Source organism: Phalacrocorax carbo, assembly GCF_963921805.1.
Source record: "Phalacrocorax carbo chromosome W unlocalized genomic scaffold, bPhaCar2.1 SUPER_W_unloc_1, whole genome shotgun sequence".
Classification (NCBI taxonomy): Eukaryota; Metazoa; Chordata; class Aves; order Suliformes; family Phalacrocoracidae; genus Phalacrocorax; species Phalacrocorax carbo.
The window spans coordinates 800,017-822,117 of NW_026990243.1; the positions used below are offsets into that span (position 1 = coordinate 800,017).

Below are 22,101 nucleotides of genomic sequence, written 5' to 3' on the forward strand. Positions count from 1 at the left end.
TTCTAATTAATTTTCAGTGGAATCAGGACCAGATTCTGAATATGATGCCAGTTCTACCACAGTGACTTCCACTGAAGTTTCAGTTTGCATATGGCAGATGCAATTTTGGAAGCGTTTGTTGATAGAGATGGATTCTAAGGATCCTCAGTCATGGAAGTCACTTAACTCTTTTCTAGGACAGCCACGTGAGAGATAACATAGATACCAAAAAGAAGAAATAGAGCAACTTAACGAAACTTTGAAGTTAGCCCTGTTCTGAGCAGGGGGGTTGGAACAGATGACCTCCTTTTCCAACCTAAATTATCATATGAATCAAAAAGGCATCTGGAAATCTGTTCTATGTCCTGTTTGCCTTTTTAAAATTTATTTCATTTTAGACACAGGAGTTACTAGAATTCAGTCTGTACTGAAAAACTAGATTGGGCTTTGTTATGCCCTGAATGCAGCTGAAAACAAAAAGGTTACATCTTGCTGACCTTTATGGTCTACTGTGCACACATTTACAAAATCAGCAAAACCAAAAAGGGAAGAATTCCACAGAAAAATTATTACAGATATTTTACAAGTGTTTGTCTCCAAATACACATCTTTGCAGTGTTTCCTGTTTCATAAGCAGAATCAGCTGCAAGCAGAGTCCACAAATGCATGTGTGGCAGAACTGAAGGAATGAATTTTGAGCAAACCTGGATAATGCTTTGATGAATTATTTGGTGTGTGGTCTGAGGCAAAAAGCCACAGAGAGGCAGAGGTTAATCTTATGTACTCCCCAGCTGCAGATAAGCCTTTTTCAGAGCAGACTGCAGCAGGAAACACAGAAATGACCAAAAGACCAGATTAATACCACATGAGCCAAGTGTCAGCCTCGTTATGTGTTCTCACTATAGTTGAAAAGACTTGAACTTGAATGGCTGTCATTTCAAAGAGAAGTTGTGACACGTAAAAGTAACACTGAAGGGAAGCATCAATAATAAAAAAAGATAGGAAAAGAAATAAATCCCAAACAAATAATTCCAGTATCTTAACTCCAACACAGACAGCATTTCAGGGAAATTAAGGCAGTCCCAAAAATGTCTAATAGGGCCAAATACTGTAAATATTAGGGAAGGATCATGCTCAAATTTCTTCAACTGATAGGCCTGACAGCATGCTCGTTTTGGCTGAGAAGGGATTAATTCTCTTCACTGTAGTGCCTGTAGCTGTCAGGGACCTTTCCAGCTTCCCATGCTCTGCCATATGGGCAGGAAACTGGGAGGGGTGGGGCCATGGCCAGGGCAGCTGACCCCAACTGGCCAATGGGATGTTCATTCCATACAATGCCATGACCAGTATATTAATGGGGGTGGTTGGTGCATGGGGAGGCAGTTGCAGCTTGGAGACTGGCAGTGTTGGGTTGGTGGGCAGGTGTGTCACATGTGGTTTGTTTTGATAGTTCATTCCCCTTCCCCCCCCCCTCGGGTTTTGCACCTCTCATTGTTTTCCTTTACATTGCATTTCTGTTGTTGTTTCTTTTAATTTTAATTATTAAACTGTTCTTATCCCAACCCACAAGCTTTACCCTTCTGATTCTCTCCCCCATCCCACTGGTGGAGGAGTGAGCAAGTGGCTGTGTGGGGCTGAGTTGCCAGCTAAACCACTACAAACAGCAAAGAGAGAAGAGTGAAATTACAATTATATTGTAACTGTTTAGTCATGGAAATTATATAGCTCCTTGAGCTGAAACATCCTAATGTTCAGACCTTTAAAGCAAAGTCAATTTTGACATCTCTCAACTATAATGGTCAATCAGCACGACCAGATCTAGAGCTCGGCTTGACAGATCCACTTTGCACCTACACCCATGCTGTTTGGTTAGGAGTTATTTTGCTATTAACTCTTGTATTATGCTATGCAATGACAGCAACAAATTTGTTGAGTAATCTTGACAGAGTGCTTGCAAGAGAAGCTACAGAATAGGGTGTTGGTTTTTTTTGTGGTGGTGGGGGGGGGAATGTTCAGGTGTTTGTCCTTTGACTAGAAAAGAAACCCTAACTCTGCTAGAGTTAAGTAGATTACTCTTTGCTATTCTATAAAGAGGACAAAACTACCCTTGTTATTCCTTATATCCAAACCTTTCTGTAAAAACAGAATTATTACTCTCCTGGTGGGCTTTTTTTTCCTGGCATTTACCACAGTGTTATTTGTGTGTTTCACAAATAATTTGTTTTCATAACACCCATGCTCATGTAGGAAGTATTACTATCCTCATTTTATAAGCAGCAAGGAATCAAAGAGAGACTGGAGTCAAATACATTTATAAATTTTGGGGTACAACAGCTAACAAACATATAGGACCTGATATTTCATAATACCTAACACTTTATGGCACTTCCTATGCTCAAAGTTTAGTTCCCACAGACTATTCTTGTGCCAAATTGTTTGGTCTTCTTCCCTTTCCCTTTAAGTAGATTCCTCTTCTGTGTTGCTTGACCATCAGCAGGAGGAGCATGGAGAACTCAGAGTCCCCCAGCTCCTTCTATGCCCATGATCACCACGAGCTGTGAAGTTAAGGACATGAGCCTTTAGTTTCCCACAGTGTCAGGTCATTGTTCCAGCCGTTATGCGTTTCAGTCTTGTTTTGATAAAAAAATTCCATCATGGTCTTTAAGAACCTTTCTGAAGTTCAAAAAAATCCCCAAACTCTTCTACAAAGAATGCTGGTGTTGGACCTTTTCTTTCCCAACCGATTTAGTTGCAGCCTGGAAGGAGCAGCTGTTCTGTAAGGTATACCATCCAGCTGAAATTCATTTCCTCATCCAAAACCCTATAGCAAGGTATTTAACACACTGCATTTACTAATAGTAATCTTTCTGTGTCTTCCATATAGTGATCTTAAAATGTTTTTAGCAATGTCAGTGGGTTCAGCCTTGTAGCTCCTTAATACTCAGTTACCATCAGATTTGAAGCAACGAGCAATCACTGTTCTTGACTGGTTTATGCCATATGAGAAAAGGAAATACAAAGGAATAACTAAGTAATATATAGATGTTACATAGTCTAAATGGCATGGAATATACAGATTGGGTTCCAATTGCCACTCCTCAGGTCTTAAGATAGAACAAGCTTCCAATTGCCCCCAACTCTTTCTTTTTTGCAAGTGGCTATAAGACAAAAACTTTTTACAATTGTATATTTTGAACAGATTTATGATAGGACTACAGTATCAGCATGGAGGGCCCACAAGGCAGGAATGCAGTAAAGGTAACAGGAGTGTGTCATGTAGACATTAAATAGTACAATTTTTTCCACATTCATAAATCCTAAGTGCCTAAGGTCGTATACTGCTGGTTAAAAAGTATGTAACTGAGTTCTGCAGGGGAAAGAAAAAAAAGACTTAAAGTGAGAAATCATCTCTGTAAGATAATTTAATATTAAAGAACCTAAGATTCAAATTACTTCACTAAGACAGTATTATTTCCTATTTTAAGTCTTTTTAATCGGTAAAAACAATAAACCAGATCTCTATGATGATTAAAACAACAAAATACATATGCCCACTAATCAGTCATTAGAAAAAATGGAGAAAAGTTCTCACAACTTAAAATAAGTTCTTGCAAACAGCAGTTTGTGAGGAGCTGATAACCCCAAACAGCTTAAAAAAATGTTCAGTAGCAAAAAAACCCCACATATTTCACCAAATATTCTAATCTGATTTGAGCTGTACATCTGAGGTTAATGTTACTATCAAACATTATTAATTACACCTGAGGTATAATAAACTGAGTATCAAACTGAGTATACTTAAAACACTATTTTTATGTATATAACCCAACATATAGTATAAATCTGTATTTGTGTGTCACATATATATGCACACACTTAAAACCCTCAGTAGTAACATTCAGCGTTTCTAGCTATTAGAGTGGTTGTTTACAATCTTTTGGGCTACAGAATGAGGCTCAAAAATGTCTTTCTAGTAGCCACTATGTTGCCAATCTGATCCCACACTAACTATAGCAAAACCAAAGACTATGAGGGACTAATGCTACATATAAAAGATAATTGCATACTCGGGGGAAAAACCTGGAATAGAGAAGTAGCTAATTATTTCATGCTAGCTCCCCCAGTAAACATTCTTATTCTGCAATTGCAGTGCCTTTGCACTGTTTGGATTAATCCACTGTGGATGCTCAGAAGGCGAATTAATAGCCTCTCAGATGGTGTAAGCCCTTTTAGCTTTGCTTGAGCTAAATTAGCTCATACAGCTGAGAATCCACCCCCTTCTTGTCCACCTACTTCGAGCAGAGGTGACACCAGACAGTGTCTGTGCCGCCACCTACCGTAGGTTTTGAATAGCACTGCTTGGTCCAAAGCCCACAGGAATCGCTCCAGCAATTCTTCCCACTAATATCCAAGCTCAATGACACAAACTCCATTCTCCCTAAACACATACCTAAATAATGGCCTGATCCTGTAATTCTTGCTCAGGCAGAACTCCCTCCACAGACTGGAGGTTAGCTGCTGCTTATTAAGCATTGCACATTGTGTTACCATTCTTCAGCTACTAAGATCTGTCCTGTAAATTTGAAGTGCGTGCTTCATAACACTTAATTGCCTTAAAAGTCAATTAAAAATAGCATAACGCTCAAAAATACGTTCAAGTTTTCCTGAACCAGCTTATCATATATCATGTAGCTCAATGCATGCTGTTCTTTAAACCCAAAGAGTTTCACTATCTTCAAGAAAGCTTTCTTGGTGCAAGTGAGAATCTACACACATGCAGTTTTCTCTCAATTTTTATGTATGGCTTAAACTCCTCTTTGTCAGCCCAGATCTCAAGTTACAGCAAAAGCCTTTGTAATTACTTTTTGGAGTTTTTTTTGTTTTGTTTTCCCCCCACAAGTACATAAATCACCAAAAAGCAGTACAGCTGTCCTTATTCATGCATACAAATGGGTCTATCAAGAACAGGGACAAGGGACTTCACAGCTGTGGTGCTGAGGGACGAGCTAGTACTGAGTAGTTGCATTTTGAGGACAAAACTCCAGATGTAAGGAACAATAAAACCTAAAGAGTGTCCTACTTCTATCTAGTGACATATCCAGCTATGACAAATGCTGGAAGTTCCCCCAGTCTCCTGACAGAGCAGTCAGAAGTCCCCTCTGTTCCCATTACCCTATAGGTAGAGAAAGGCTGATGGAATAGTTCCAAGCAATCAAATTGGGAAACATCTGCCAAAGTAAACTTATTTAGCGCACTCTACACAATATTTATAGAGCAAATCTATGAATGCTACTTGAGCCATTTTAAAGACCAGGGACTAAATTCTGTTTTCTGAATGTTTATTCTGACTTTCTCCAACCGTTCTTACTTGACAGCGCTTAATTGGCAGCCAGCCATGAAAGCTATTGTCTAATTACACAACATATCACGATCTTACAGTCCTACAGATAAGGCTTTCCTGAGCATAAATGAACTTTAAACATTAGCATATGAGAAAAAGAAAATTAGCCCCCAAATTGGAATATTTCAGTCTTGTGTGTCAACAGTCACTATTATTTCTTTAGGAAAGCATGGTTTTGAAAGAGGAACTTATATTAGAGATTAAATAGCTTTTAATGTTAAGCAGGCTACAATTTAGTGGGCTGGCTGGCTAACCCTTTATGCATGGCAGAAATTTGTTCACATGTAATTACATATTTTAGACTACCTTAATGATACCACATATTTGCCTGGAATCAGTCCAGCTGGGGATTACAGCTGCATTCTGATTGCACAGCTACATGTGAGATTATGAAAACCATAGATTTTGTGAATCACTTGCAACATTTTGCTACACAGACACCCTTGAAATTCAGGCACAGTAAATGTTTACTTAAATGGTCTCAACCTATGTACTTTTACAGAACACACAATTTCCCACTGCAAATTATAATTACTATTAAAGAACATACAACTGTTAGATCTATTTTCTGCTAGCAAGATCCTAATTGCTTTGTATTTAAAGATGTGGTTCACTATGTCTGACTTTGCAATGTAAGTGTGGTTAACAAGTTGCAAGTTTTAAGACAACGGGAATCTTTTCTTCACTGGACATAAACCTGAGGGACAGGATACAACTATGTATAACAGCAGCACTGGTTTACATTTATATGAAAAAAAATTACATTCTTCTCTCCTTCAGTAGATACTCTGCAGATGTGACAATAACCATGACATCACCAAGAACGCCAATTCTCTTTCTGATGCACTGACTAGGAAAAAAAAAGGGGGGGGGGGAGGAGGAGGAGGAGGAATCACACCCTATAGTTACAGGAGGTTGTTCTTGTGTTCTTGCATGTAGACTAAAAGAGTAGAAAAAGAGTAGAAAGATTTATGTGTGCATTTCAGTGTATTCTACCTCTTCTTGGCAAGATCTCACAGAAGCTCATGCACGTGTGCAACTCTACTCACTGAACAGTTTTGCTGGCTAAGTGGGGCTGCTCGGATGAGCAGTTACTTCTCTGAATACACTGTTGTCAGATTGGGCCCCTTATAGCCTTTTTGGCAACAAACAGAATGGCTTGGTGCTCTCAGAGATGCACACAAAGCTTTCAGAATCCCATTTCAGGGGAATGACGCTGTCTTCCTCCACAAATAAAAGTAATGTAAGAAATGCAGTGCTAGGACCTATTTCCACACAAATTCATTCAAGTGAAGCCTTCATCATAGCTCTGTTATTCAAGAATTTGGCTTTCTACAAAATATAGAAAGGGAGGTGGCAAGATTCAGCTGCTTTGACATCCATCATGCACTTAATGTTTGTAAAAAGCTTTAAAGTATGAAGTTGCAAGGTGGAGCAAGTGAAGTAGTGACAATACAGCTGCCCTCTCCTCCCTGTTTGCAAGCCTATATTATGGGCATTTAATAAAAATACAGTGGAATTAACAATGTCTATCATACAACATGGCAACCTGCTGAAGTACTCCATACTTTACACATTAACTAACAAGGGAACTACTTAAGTTACTTTAAGTTGTTTTAATTTAAACAGAAGATTTATCCCCAGGTTTATCTGGATTTATGTAAGACAGCCCAAGAACCAAAACAGTTTTCCACAAGTGAAGCAAGTCAGAGAGCTGCTTCTAACGCTTGTATAACAGAGCTTACTTTTTCAGCATGCTCCTATAGTGAGATGCAGTCACTTAAATTACAATGCAATATGTCGTGATTTACTACAGTTACTTCAATTTGAGATTGCACAGGCAGGAAAAATCAAAAAAAAAAAAAGGGCACATTTCTGGCACTGACAGCTAAAAATACATTACCAGAAACATGCTATTACTAAAATCCTAATTAGTACTACAGAACAGCTTGAAACTACAGCCATGGAAACAGCTATGACTTCTAATTTGAAATAATTCCTGAGAGAGAGAGAATGAAATGCGTGAGGTCTGTGTGAGTTCAGCCCCAGATGTTTACAATGGAGCGAGTAGTAAGCAGTATAGTGGCGCCGCCGCAACCTGAGAGCGGCGGGGCGTACCGCGCGCGGCAGGCACGAGCATCGCCTTACCGCGAGAGGCTGAGCGACCGCGCACTGTCTCCTAACGCCCGCTAGGCACCCCCACGCGGAGAGCAAACCCAGGAAACATCCCAGCCCGAAGGAAAACCTACTTTTCCGGGCTCAGGGATGAGGGAGTGCAGAGCAGACTGCTCTTGTGCGGCTCGGGGAGAAGAACGTGTATGTGTGGGAAATCGATGCCTTGTTTCAATATAGCGTTCTCGTCAAGGCACTTTAATGACAGGGGATAATGATTTTCAGATTCGGGAGACAATGCCCCCCCCCGCCACATCCTTACAAATCTTTCTAATTTTCTCTTCTTGCCAGGCAGAGAAACAAATTGTGCTCGGCAAAGCCGTTTGCAAAACAAACGTAACCGGAGGAATTTGCAATACGGGCTGGCGGGGAGCGGCATCCCGGAGGAGCCGAGCTCACCCCACTTCACTTCTGCCCCGCACCCCCACCCCGCCGAGGCGTCACCTTCCCCATCCCTCCCCAGCGAGGGGGCTCGGGCGATCCGGGGCCGGGCCTGCCGCGCTAGGGGGGGAGGCAAGCAGCCGCTGGCCGGCAGCGCGGCGGCAAAACCGTACTTACTGAAGGGGCAGTTCTCCTTCTTGGTGCCGCTGACCTTGCCGTTCTTCTCGATCTTGAGAAAGTACTTGTTGTAAGAGTAGAGCTTCCTCTTGCGCACGTCTCCTTGGAGGTGATTGTAACTCCGCACGTGTCTCCCCGCACTGGAAGGAGATGAGAACGAGGGGAAAGAGGAGGAGGATGAAGAAGAGTTGGTGGTCTCCGGGGGCAGCATGTCCTGGCCAAGGTCATGGCAGGTGACAGGCACAGAAGACACCAAGAAGAGCAGCAGCAAGCAGCAATAAGGCAGGTGGGAAAAGGCTGAGGCACCATTTGTCAGTATCCATTTGCACATTGTACTGAAACTCTGGGAGCTGGAAAATGTCTTATCAAATGAAACATACTGGAAGGGTAGAACCTGGTAAAAGGCAAATAGAGAGCCGGTAGTTGCTGCTTCTGGTTAGATCCCTCTGAGCTGTGATCTGACCTGAAGTAAGTACACCAACATCCATAACTCAGGGCAAACTGGCTCAGAAGTTGCTACCTTTTAATCCTTCAAGTCCTCCCTCCGAAAAAAAGAGCTGTTGTGGTTTTTTTTCGGGGGGGGAAGTTGCTGTGGCTAATCCTCTTTCCTTCCCCCCCCCCCCAAATACATATGCACTCCCCAACCTGGTTTGAGGCTTCCCAGTAGTTATTTTGTTCTCTTCCTCACTCCTTTCTTCACCATCTTAGATGCAGAAAGGTCTGAAAAATAGATGACAACAAAGTGAACAACAACAAAAATAACAACCAGTAGAAAAGGGTGCTGGAAGGGATTTTTCACACGTACACCCCTCCCCCCCCCCCCTTAACCCACACACACTCACACTTTGTGGTTTATGCACCTTCTTCTGATTCCCACCCTCTTGCCTGTTTGCAAGCCCCAAACCAGTTGCACAACTTGTCCTTTCTCACTGACAGCCCTAGAGAAGGCAGTTTCTTTGTTTTGCTTTGAATTCTTCAGAACAATATTAAAAGAAAAAGACTAAGAGAGAAATAGAAATCCCAACTTCTCTCTCCCCTTTTAGTTATAAACAGGTTGGAAGCTGTAGCCTAAATGTCAGTGATTATAAGTCAGAGATGGGATGTGGCTCTGGCAGTCAACCCTTATTTACAGGGGGTTAAGCAGGGGTGGGATATCTGAAATCCTTTTATAGTTGGAGTGAGTAGTGCCTATTGCTGTGGAGGGAGTTTTGGGAGTTGGTCTCCCTCAGCAGCCTGTCAGGGTCCCTAAAGTGTTCTTTTTGAGTGCTGACCACCAGAATGGCCTAGAGACTCATGCTTTACTAACTTCCCTTTCTTCCAGGCTGAATCAATTCCCTCTAGGGAGGCTTTCCTTTCCTCCCATTCAACTCCCCTGAGAGAAGCTTGTTTTCTAGTGGAGGATTTTAGGTTTTTTGGCAGTGAAGTGCTTGAGAAAGCCACCTGGAGCTTGTTGCCTGCTAGATCTTCCCCCTCCCCCCTGCTGGAGGAGGGGTTGGGTGGAGAGGTTGGAAAGAAGTATATACTACAGGCAGACCCTGGAAATGCAGTTTATATGCTGGTCAGAGAGAGTAAAAAGGGAAGAGATGTAATAGCTCGGTTTCCTTCTTTGTCAGCTTCCATGGAGGTCTTTCACCCTCCTTTAATGAATCACTGATTTCTCGCTTCTGTTGCTGAAATAAAAAGGTTCATACTTTAGCCTGCTTTTCCTTTTAAGCCTTTTATTGGGTCTCTCTCCCCACCTTCACTCTCCTTGTCTCAAAAGAAATCGGGGCCCTAAATGACCATTTCCTAATTGCTAACATGAATCATTTACTGAATCACGCATCTGTCTTCAAAGCAAAATGGGCTTTATTGGGATTGCAAAGGTTTCCCCATAAAATCTGTCTGAATGTTTTGCCTCCTTTTTTTTTTTTTTTTTTTTAAACTAATGCAGTTTCCTTTGCCAGAAACAAGGAATTTTTCAAGCTATTATTTTCCTGGAGGGGCATATGTTGTTTTTTCCTTTGATTCCATCTCTCCTAATGGATTTGTCATTTCACATACTGAATGTTATGACAGATTCATATTTCTAGCCTATCACTGAACTGTCAACTTTCCCAGTAATTATCAGGCATCTTCCATATGATGTACTATCTTTTAACACCAGGATAAGGGATCAGGCACTGACAGGATATGGGCAGCATGCAAAATATTAAATTTTGGTTCAGTATTTAGTATTGTAAAATAACTGTTTTGGAATGCAAGTAGGTGGAACATTTGCTAAGAGAATGGAGTAGCGGAGAAGTGAAGCGGTGCCGAAACACAATGAGTTATTCAATACATAAACCCAGAACTTTTTTGAAGTAGAGGCAGTTTAATAACGCAGATCGGCAGAATGCAATGGAAGAACACCTATGCGATTACATTTGGCATCTGGAGTCAATCTTAATTTGAACAACAGAAAATGCAGAAAAGAAATAGTTCTAAAATTAGACTGATTCATTAGATTAGGGTGTTAAATATATTGTTAACTTCACAACAGAAATTAGAAATTATTTTCTCCCGTTATGGTGTTTATTTGGAGAGAGTCGGCTCCTAAGTTTATGCGTTCAGCTTCTGGGGTGTGTGTGTGACATTTAAACAGCCTGAAATATGAAACCATTTAATGTTAGAATTGATATGGTTTATGATGTTGTTTATGGTACTTCAAAGTATTTATTCTGCATGTATTTGCACTGAGTGCAAAGCATTTCAGAAAATTTTTGGTGAATCTGATTTAGGCTTTCCTTTTGTGGCAACTAATAAAAAAAGAAATAAAACCAAAATGAAAAGCAAAAGTCTACTCTTCGATGAATGCCTGACAGCTTACATGTACGTCTGCAAAGCTGATGTCAGTGTTCACTTGCTGTCTAGGTCAGGAAAGGCACAACACATTATTTCTAAAATTGAAGTTCTGATTCCAACAGCTTAAATCATAAATAATTACCATAACATCTTAAAACAATACATTTGAAGAAACCTTTCATTTTTTCTCTTTTCCTGTCAAATGATGGAAAATACAATGAATTGGCATTTTAGGATCTCTGGTGGCAGGAGAAAATAGCAGTGTGGGGGTCAAACAGATATATTTAACCCCTATTCCTTTAAAAAAATAGGTACCATCTTGAACTTCTCAAGAAGAGTTCTGCTTAGACCTATTTCTAGCTTGTGATTGGCTGTATGTTGGTTGTAAGATCTTGGGGTTAAGAACAAACCCCACATATCCAGAATTTCATATTAAATCTGCTTCTGGCAGGTGCAATATTGAGTTCAGTACTTAAAACTACTACAATGCATAGAGTCCTTTTCAGTCCTGTGTGATGACACGGAGGGCATTTACAAAACAGAGTCCAAATGAAAAGCTGACATAGCTTTTTAGATTATATCTCATTCTTTTTTTCTACTTTCTGTATAGCTTTTCTTTTATAGCACAGTTGAATCCCTAAATACCCCACTACTATGTATTGTTGGGTCACCTCTTAGGTTAGCCTGAGAAAGCCTGAGAAAAGTTCCACAGGAAAGATGCACTATGTAATGGAATTCAATCTGTCCCAATAGATTTGAATCACTAACATAAATGTATGAATGTAGATTATATCTCTGTAATGAGGCCAGAATCATTCTCAGTTACTTCAAAGGACTGAAATTCAACCTTCCTTTTTAGCAGCAACAATCAGACCTTAATGGGTTCCTTTATTAATTGTTCCATGAAGTTTTGACCTTAGAGTACAGGTCCTAGATTAGAAAATGATACCTGCTGCTTCTAAGTGTTTCTGTTTTGCCTCTTACTGCTCTAAGATTTTGTGAAAAGTTTCCTGCACTTCAGTTTTATAAATGCTGAATTACATTGACTCATCCAGAATGAAATAAAGAAAACCCTTTCTAACAATGTACAAAAAGTAGAAAATATATTTTAAGGATTTTCTTTTGGGGCTGTTTTTTTTTTTTTTCCAAAGAATGTTCAGGAAAATGAATTGCACAGATGGATTTTAATGAAAAATAGTCTAAACAAAATATTTTTTATATATTTTTAGCAATTGCTTATGTCATGTTTTTGTGTTTTGATAAGCAAGGAGGGATGTTTTCGAGTTGCTTTCCCCCCCCCCCCCCCCGTGGTAAGTAGATGACTTGAATCAGAGAAGGAATATTTTAAGGTAGTTATAATAGATTTTGTCTTGTATAATTTCCCTTAGGCAATGTGTTATCTTTTCTGGTGTTGTAAATAAATTCTGTCTATGCCTTTAAGTGTTAATATAATCAACTCACTCAGATGTCACCAGCCCCTCAGTTTGGATTGCTAGACAGCAATCATGACCATTTGCTGCTTACAGTATGATGAGAGATGCACATGCATCTTCTCGTCATGGGACCCAATTCTGTTCTTATTCAAGGTGTTGGGAAATTTGCCAGTGACTTCACTGAGAGAGATTTGGGCCAGGAATGTCACTGCCAGAGAGGCAGCTCTGCCAGAAATGAGGCAAGGAATGCCAAATGTCAGTGATGTTTCAGATGCCTCTGTCTATATGTCAGTTCTGAATTGCAGAACTTGACAGTGTTGTAAAACACTGATCTCAGTTATAAAGAAAAGGCAGTGGCACATAACGTTCACAATCACCAACCAGCAATGAGACAAGCTGTTTGATTTGAGATGCAGTGCTACTTGCCGGAATCTTTACACTGTGGAGTTCGTGACCAACAACAACAGGGACTGAAGGCCATTGCATTTTATCTGAATTAAGTGCGTCTTAAAGCTTGAAAAAAGCCATCATTATAGTCGTTTTCTTCTGAGAAATCTGAAAAATCACTATCATTGTATTTGTCTTTATTTTTCACCTTTTCATGTACCTCCATGTCATTTAAAAAGTGTCTAATATTATTCTAATTTTATGTATAGAATGAGGTATAAAATAAACCCTTAAACTGACAAAGATCAAGACTGAATGAGGTGTAACTCATCCGTGTGCCATATGTAGCTGGAATAAGAAATATAAAGCCAGAATACTATTTTAGCTGCCTGTAGTGGGATTTGATAGTGTGTAGAACATACTCCTCGGTTCCTCTGTGCACACTCCTCTCCAACTAAGCATCCAAAACTGGAAAAGAACTTGAGCAGAGTTTAGCAGAGGTTAATAAAATGCTTGTTTCAGCATTTCTTTTTTATTTCAAAACCACTTATGCTTCTAGGTCAGATATAACAACAGACGTGCAAAATGAGTCCGAGATAACCAAAATTTAGTTCAGCCAGACGTGGTTCCACCCAACCTACAGAATTGCTAGTGAGAATGGCCAAGTGCCTTGCCCAGGCTGAGGCTAGTCCTCAGGAAGAGTAAGATGGTCCTCATTCTCTGAAATGGGGTGGAATAATGAAGGGTTGGCTGGGCTAGCACTGCCACTGGCAATAAGTAATGATTAGCTGGAATATACCATTTTTTTATGTTTTACTTTTAAGAAACAAAATCAAAACATGGCAGCTCTTAGGACCACACAGGTCATCTTGTATACAGACATATAAATTGTGGGATCAGGCAGGATTTGGTCACTGGGATTTGCCCTGTTACTTAAATTAGTAGGATGTGTTTCTCTCTCATGGATGTACTGGCAAAGATGTCTGAATGCTGTGCTTCAAGCAGACAATTAAGAAAATTGTTTATTCTTCTATAAATGCTAATTATGGCTATTCTCTTATGTTTATGGTTATGCTATGTCTGACAAAGAAATTACAGAGAGATTTGTGAATAAGGTATGTATGACAAATTTTAAAAGATCTGTGTGATTTTTGTTTGATAAATACATCTATTAAAAAAAAATAAGTAAAGAAAAATGCATTCTACAGAGGTCAGCTAGAGGAGACTACAGACCCCCAGACATTGAGCTGCAATGCCATAAATAGCTATGTGTGTGGGTTGGACACTGACCATGTTTAGTAACGGTCTGCTGGCAGCCAATTTTGCATACTCTGTGGCACAAAAATAATTAAAAAGGCAATATTTTCAAGGAGTTACTTTGATATTAGAGGATTTGTTTTTCTTTCTCATTTCATACAGAACTACCATGAATGCAGACCACTTAAATACTCCTATAAATATGAACAATTGATAACAAAACTGTCAGAAACTGCCAGGAAGAATCAAATGTAGAATTCTTTCTTTTTTTTCCCCCCTCACTCAATCTCATCTAAGCCTACATTTTCCATGGGGAAACCTACCAGGGCTCTGAAGAAATACTTTGCACATTCTGATATACCCTCCCTCCACATAAGCTAATACACCTGTGGGTTTTCCTTGTAATGGATAATGCTGATGGTAATGAATTCTCTCCTCCCCCCCCCCCCCCCCCCCCCACATTCTAACCGTTTATAAAACAACTTCTCTTCTTCTGAAGATACACTATAAACATTTTCACTAACCATTCCCAGGATCCAAACCTTCAGCTGAAACAAGGTGTTGGCTTATTTGAGACATTGAAGCTCCGTTCCCTGGAGGAAGCTTTCCAGAAATAGAGATAATTTGGTACTTAAATATGTAAGATCATCTTTGCATCTTTGAATTGTATCTATTAATTTAGTGGAAAAGGTCTCTGTATGGGACATAACAGAGGAAAAAAAAAGTTATACAAGCTTTTTTATTAACAGGGGTGTGTACCCTGAAAGGTACTAATTATCCAGTACTCTTTCTGGATCCAACCAAGATCCCTTTTACAAAGGCAACAAAGCCAAACCAAAACTCTGCAGCTCTGCTAGGCTCCATCCTCCTTGAATGCTACTGGAAGGGAGTCAAGAAGTCTCTTCTAGGCATTGCTTGTGGAGCTGTCTGAAACAGAGCTGACAGCTAGGAACATCAGCCCAACAGCTGAACATGTTTGCCTCACCACAGGCAACCGGGGTAGCCAGCTGGGCTCCCTCTGAGCTAGTTAATAGCTCACACATTGCCTCTTCTTTGTCAGTTAATTTGTAGCAGTCACTGGAATTACTTCTGTGAGTAAATACCTCTCAGCGTGAGGAAGGGTAATGGAAGTGAGCCCTTTGATATCCGAGAAGTGTGGGGCAGGGCTGGGAAGCAAGGGACAGCTCCCTATGCCTCCTGCTGAAGCGGGCAGTGCCAGAGCTGCTGCAAGCCGGGCTGGGCACCTGTCAGCCTTCCTACGTATGGCATCATCTGGAAGATATGTATCACAGTGTCTCTTATAGGGTACATTCCACCTGTATTTCCACAGAAATGCTGTGCAGGGTTGGATACCACCTTTCCAAAGACTTTAACCATACATGTTACAAATATGTCTCACTGAAGATACTGTGAAGACAAAAAATATATGTGAATGGAGTCAGCTGAAATATGTGGGATTTTTTCTTAAGCACTTCATAGCTTAGGGCATACTAGTACCCTTAATGTTATTAGTAAGAACACTGTGACTCAGGTATAATTTCCCAGCTAGATACACCCTTATTATTATTTAGTCCTGGATTTCAGAAAGAACAGCAAGGTTCTACTGCTGTGCTAGGCTCTGTATCAAAGAACAAGTCCCTCAAAGTCAGTTTATTGCTGAACTCTGATCTTTTTAAATATGTTTTTCTTCTGTTAGAAGGTACTCTCCAGCTGCCAGTTATGGTGTTGGAAATGCAGCTTAAGTAGTTCTATATTTATTAGATTGTGTAGTTTTTATTAAGATCAATACACAGAGACAAAGGATAACAATATGGTACCTTCTTTCTAGCACTATTTAAAATGTTTACAGCATGTTAAAGATTTAAGCAGCTCTCTGAAGAGCAGTCATCCATTCTGCTAGTTTTAAAGAGGTTATTTTTCTTTACAGCATGTGGGTAACAATTGGCCACACATCCAAATTATTGCAGATTTTAACCATGTTGCCAGTTACTGATGATAATAATTAGTTCCTAAATGCCATATTCACTACACTTGACATCATGTTTTATGTATCCTACATGCAGTTAAAAGCAAGGAACTTTGAAAATGACACACATTGGTTTTTGCATGCCAATAATTGGTAAAATACCTTCCTTGGCTATTTCTAAATATTAAAAAAGAACCTGCTGCAGTTTTTTCAGCGCAGCTCAGGAATATGTAGCCCCTAAACCAGGCTGGAACCTGCCAAACAAGAGATGTTACTGATCATAACAAGCAGTAGAAGCCTGTATATATGATATAAGCTAATTCTGAGCAGTTTTCAAAAGCATACAAGAGCATCTTGTACCCAAAGAATGGAGGGAGGAGGCAAAAAAAGGAGAGGCACCTCTATTTCTTTCTCTTGTACTCTGCTTGTGATGCTGCCTTGCCTCTGTTATTCCTTCCAGCCCTGAATCACCAAGTTATCCTATTCACGTGATTACCAGGAAAAGAATATAATCTTGGAGCCTTTTTTGTGTATCTGAACAATAGAAATATAAGCAGCAAAGAGCAAGTCACTTAGTTGTGGCAAATGTTGAGTGTCGTCTGTGAAAAAGCACTACTTAATACAAAATGTCGTCTAAGCAGAGAACATATGGAAGGGCTGAATAGATAGTCCAACCTACAATTTCCACAGATGATAAAGGGATAAAAATATTTGCTTAATTTCTGAGGCATTCAACACTAGTGCTTTTAATGTTTTCTGAAGTTCTGTGAGTCTGTTGTACAAATGATTCAACAAAAGAGTAGTGATCCTTGTTTCAGCCTGCCCCACATCAGCTTGGTTTGTTGGTACTTATGTCAGGCATACACCAAAAGGCAACAAAACTCTTCAATTAATTAATGATTTTAGTTAGTTAGTTAGTTTGTTTTTAAAGTGGCAAGAAAATGCTCCCTACAAAAAACTCTAGACATGAGTCAGCTAGTTAGATTCATGGTAACTGAATGGCAATTACTCAGAAAAATTAAAAAAGCATTTACAAATAATATATTAACTCAGACCATACAATTTAATTACCAAACAGTCTTTTTGGTCCTGGTTCCCTATGGACATGCATCCAAATTTGTCAACAAATCGCATCATCAGATAAGCCACCAGATGTCAGCTCTCTTTTCTCTCACTGCTGAAAGGAAAAACATTAGGCTCCAAGCTGGGGGGGGGGGGGGAGATAAAGCTCTTTTTTTCTCTACAGTTTGCAGTAGAAGGTGCTCCTCCATAAATCTAAAACTGGGAGCTTATGCATAGCTCCATTGGACAAGTTGTTCCCTAGTGGCTTTCAGAAGAAGTATCCTTCCATTCTCTTGCAATTGCTTAGTATCCTCAAATGGGAGCTAGGGAAAAGCCATACCTCCTCCAAAGTGGAAACTTGTCCTTGAAGGTCTGTTAAGAAATGCACAGTTCTGTGGACCCTAAACACAGGCTATCCTATTCCCAAAATGGAGCATCTGCAGAGAAGTGATGGCTGGGACGTCCTCTCCTCAGTGTTTTGATTAGTGGCTGATACGTGTAGATCTCCTTTCTGAACACTGAACAGATTTGGGGATAGGGAGTGGCTTGGCACCATGAATGACTATGTCCAGTCCTGATTTCTGACAAAAGCAAATCAATGAATATCAGCTAATATGTAAAAAGTATTGTTCTCTACAACAGGAGCAAATGTGCAAGTCATATCTATGAAGAGATAATTACTGAGGTTAATGTCAGGGAAATAAATGCAAGTCAACTCACCAAAACATAGTGTTCTGCTAAGTAAAATGACATAGAAAATATTATCCATAAATAAGGCCCTGTAATCTATTAGAAGTCTTCAAGAAAAACTGGACTTGGCCCTACAAAGCATTGAGCCCTCTGCCAGCCAACCAAACAATTTCTTATGCATGTATTTAAGCATCTGAATATTCCAATAAATTTCAATATGACCGTACATATATTTAAAGCTACATGTGTGTTTAAGTACTCTTAGGGCAGGATTATTCACCTTTTCTTACTTACACTTTCAGCTGGCTTATAAAAAACTCTTCAGGTGTGGAAGTCCTCTTCTAGAAATCTGGATATCAGGAGTGAGATTATCAAAATTTTTAAGGGATTTTAAACTATGCAAAATGTGAGAAGAAACTATTTTTTGCATGGCACTTTTTCAAGTCTGAAAGATACTAACATTTTCATAACTGGAAAGAATGGTACCAAAGTAGCTGTTATATATCCTCCCAGGAGAAAATCATTATTACAGACACAATGTTTGGTGCTTTTGATGAGCATTACAAGGAACTGGTAGGTCATACGATCTTTTTCATGGGAAGTTTCAAAAGCAAGTTAGACAGTTGGGTTGTTCTAGGTGGACCTGATCTGATGCAGGGATCAATTTAGATGATCACTGGATTCTTTTTCTATAGTTTTCATTATTCTGAAGAAACCAAATAAATCTCGCTTAAAAGCTTAACAAAATGCTTGCATTACTAAGTGACATCTCCTGCAAAAATACAGCATAAGCAAGAACAGAGCAAGCTCTCTTGTCCTTTCACAATAATTTATTTTCCGTTTCTTTTTATGAGGATCCTTTCTCTCTAAAACTCTAATTCTGCAAAAATTAGAGAATAAACAGGATTCAAATTTCAGTTGATTCTGGGCAGCTGACTTCAACAGATTCTATGTGGTTTTCCTGCGCTGACCAAATTGCAGAAAATACATCAGGGCGTGGCAATTCTAGAAATTCCCTGGAAATTCCCAGTGCAGACTAAGGAAGACAGTAATTAATGCTCATTCAGTGTGTGCTGATTTTTTTTCATTCTGCCTATAGTTTTTCCAGTGTAGTATATTTGTGTCACGTGTACACATCCACTAGGAGCTTGACTTAGCAGTTTGTTTTACACAGTGCACTGAATACCTGTCAGACAGTATGACTATTTCATCACAACTAAGTGAAAAAATCAGTAGCATAGCAGCAAAAGGCTTCTGCTTGTATTTCTAATCCTTGATCATTTTTTAACTGTGCTGTGCATTCATATAGAGGGTTTGCTCTCTGGTTAAAAAAAAAACAAACAAGCTAACTCCATTAAATGCTGGGATACAAATTTTCCCTAAATTAAAAATGACATTTGCTTTAAGTAGTGGATGGGGGTTTTTCATAATAATTGGACTATTGCATTACTGTAACATATGAATAACTTTGCTTGTTAAGTGAACATTTGTAACCAATTAGTCTGAAGAATGCATCCTTGCAGCTGAGAAAAAGAGTACTTCTTCAGCTACCCTTATTCTGTTGTCTTGGACATTGGTCTACTATGGAAGTGGTAAGTAGGAGTTATGTGTGCATGTGCTTGGCTCACCAAGGTAGCTGGGATATGGTGGTAACAGAATAGGTAGACTAAGTTCCTCTTAATCCTCTGGTGCTGAGTTAGAGGAAGGGATCTTTTGCTGGTGATATTATCAATCTTTATAGAAAAGGGGGGTGTCGTGGTTTAGCCCCAGTCAGCAACCAAGCACCAAGCAGCCGCTCGCTCACTCCCCCCTCGTGGGATGGGGGAGAGAATCAGAAGAGTAAAAGTGAGGTAACTCATGGTTTGAGATAAAGACAGTTTAATAGGTAAAGCAAAAGCTGCGCGCGGAAGCAAAGCAAAACAAGGCATTCATTCACTACTTCCCATGGGCAGGCAGGTGTTCAGCCATCTCCAGGAAAGCAGGGCTCCATCACACATAACAGTTACTTGGGAAGACAAATGCCATCACTCCCAATGTCCCCGCTTCCTTCTTCTTCCCCAGCTTTATATATTGAGCATGACATCATATGGTATGGAATATCCCATTGGTCAGCTTGGGTCAGCTGTCCTGGCTGTGTCCCCTCGCAGCTTCTTGTGCACCTGGCAGAGCACGGGGAGCTGAAAAAGTCCTTGACCTGTGTAAGTGCTACTTAGCAACAACTAAAACATCTCCACATTATCACCACTGTTTCCAGCAAAACTCCAAAACATAGCCTCATACTAGCTACTATGAAGAAATTTAACTCTATCCCAGCTGAAACCAGGACAGGGGGAAAAAAGTCAGGAGAGGATTTGTGACTCAAAAGGGCTTCTTCTGTCATGATGCTGTTTATTTGTCACTCAAGGCTAAGTCAACAATCCAAGACCTCATGGTCCTAGACCGATTCTGCAGCCTGTTTACTCGTAGAGCTCCTGCTGGCTTTAAATTGTGTCAAAAAGGTCAATACTCCATCAATTTCAAGTAGTCTTTTCTTTGTCTTTTACTGAGCCAGATTTTGTGGTATTTTCTGTATAGATAAAAGGTGTGAAAACCAGGGAACTCTACCAGGAATCATATCCTCATATAGCTGTCATTCAAACAAATAATTCAATAATAAAAACTCAGGAAGTTTTAATTTATACTGCCACAAATCCTGACTGAATCAACCTCTTCAGAAATGTATGTGCATACCCCCCCTGCCCTCCCTTCACTGATGGCTTTTTGCAACATTCTTGAAATTACCTGTAATAAATATAACAGCAGGTTAAGGTACTATGGACCTGAAATAGACGTGGACATGTCAGAATAGTTACTGATTATGCCTTTATGTGACTGTCAGAATGTAATTTCTTACTGGTAAGTGCAAGATGTCTAAAACATTCTTCCTGCATATTTTTATGAGAAAATGTATGTGTTATAAAGTTGGAATCAGAACTAAATCACTGTCAGAACTGCCAGAAATTGCTGGGTGCCTGGAGACATCATCATGTCTACAAATGAGCTCCTGTTTCTGTGCAATGTAACTACCATGAGAATCTGTTCATAATAAAGGATTTTGGCACTGTGATGTTCGTCATCACAGTCCCTAAGTATCAGATGCTTGGCTCCTCTAGAAGCAGCTACAGGCTGTTGCATCTAGATTGTTGTCTGTATATCTAAGAAAACATTCTGACCTAGTTATCATTCTGCTGGAGACCTAAGTGCTGTTTCTGTACTAGAGGAAGATGCTTTCTTCTCCTTTGAATTTATAGACACTTAAGGTAAATCTTCATTCAAATGAAGTAGGAAGTACTGTGAAACAGAGATGAAAGCACAAGTGGAGATCGCCTTTCATCCACAGGTTCTTACTAATGTGATAGGACTTTTTGGTTCAAATCCCTCTGCCTGAAGAGGATTTAGGTCCACATCTCCAGTTCAACGAACTGCTTGATGAATGTTAGGCAAAATAATCTTCTCTCTTTTTCTTCTTACTCAATTCTGATGTCGCTTTTCCACTTTGCATGGACTAGTGTCCAGAAAAACACCAACTGTAACACAGTAGCTTAGGGTTAAAGCATTCCTCTTAAAATAAAGATGTGGGTTCCAGTCACTGCTCCATGCTCTGTTTATGCATTTTATGACTGCCTAATGCAAAATAAATAAGCAGCAGTTCAAACAGGCACTCAAATTCAAGTCTGTCTTCTCACAGGTATGATTGTTAACGCTCACTGGATTGAATCCCTCATGGAAATAAGCAGATTTAGTTTTAGGATTCCAGCAGGACATATGCTCACACCATGATATATGGAATGCACCAGTGTGCTGATTTGCTTGGTCCTGTCCAGTTTTAGGTGCTTAGGTGCTTTTGTACACACTAGAAGTTGATCTGTAGGTGCCAATGCACCTTTGTTGAAGCCTGAGGCCCCTATGAACTTTAAACAATCTCTGAGCAAATGTATTCAAAACCTCGGTTGATTAGATGCATAAGTCTGCCTTATATCCCATTTTGGATACATAAATAAACCTGGATTAATATTATTTGCCCAACAGTAGTGCTGTGGGATAAATTATATCACACATTCCCAAACTACTTTTTGCCTTCAAAAAGGATAAGATTACAGTAAGGGCTCAATTTTAGGTCCAGTGTTCTTTAATGTTTTTATGAATTATCTGGATGCAGGAGCCAAATGTACATTAAGTAAGTTTGCTGAGGATACCAAATTAGGGGGAGCTGTGGATTCCCTCGAGGGTAGAGAGGCCCTACAGAGAGATCTGGATAGACCAGAGAGCTGGGTAATCACCAACCGTATGGAATTTAACAAGAGCAAGTGCTGGATTCTCCACCTGGGACGGGG

General features: G+C 39.8%; 2 protein-coding genes across 2 annotated transcripts in view; one reads left to right on the forward strand and one right to left on the reverse strand.

The window, feature by feature from the left end:
* Positions 1 to 8,637, reverse strand: part of LOC104047682 (fibroblast growth factor 10) — a 77,954-nt gene extending 69,317 nt beyond the window's left edge. Inside the window, exon 1 of the mRNA XM_064439798.1 lies at positions 8,111 to 8,637. Within this exon, the coding sequence (XP_064295868.1) occupies positions 8,111 to 8,441 (331 nt within the window). The 5' untranslated portion in view covers positions 8,442 to 8,637. The remainder of the gene's footprint in view (positions 1 to 8,110) is intronic.
* Positions 1 to 22,101, forward strand: part of LOC104047827 (NAD(P) transhydrogenase, mitochondrial-like) — an 849,989-nt gene that overhangs the window by 259,486 nt on the left and 568,402 nt on the right. The window lies entirely within an intron of this gene.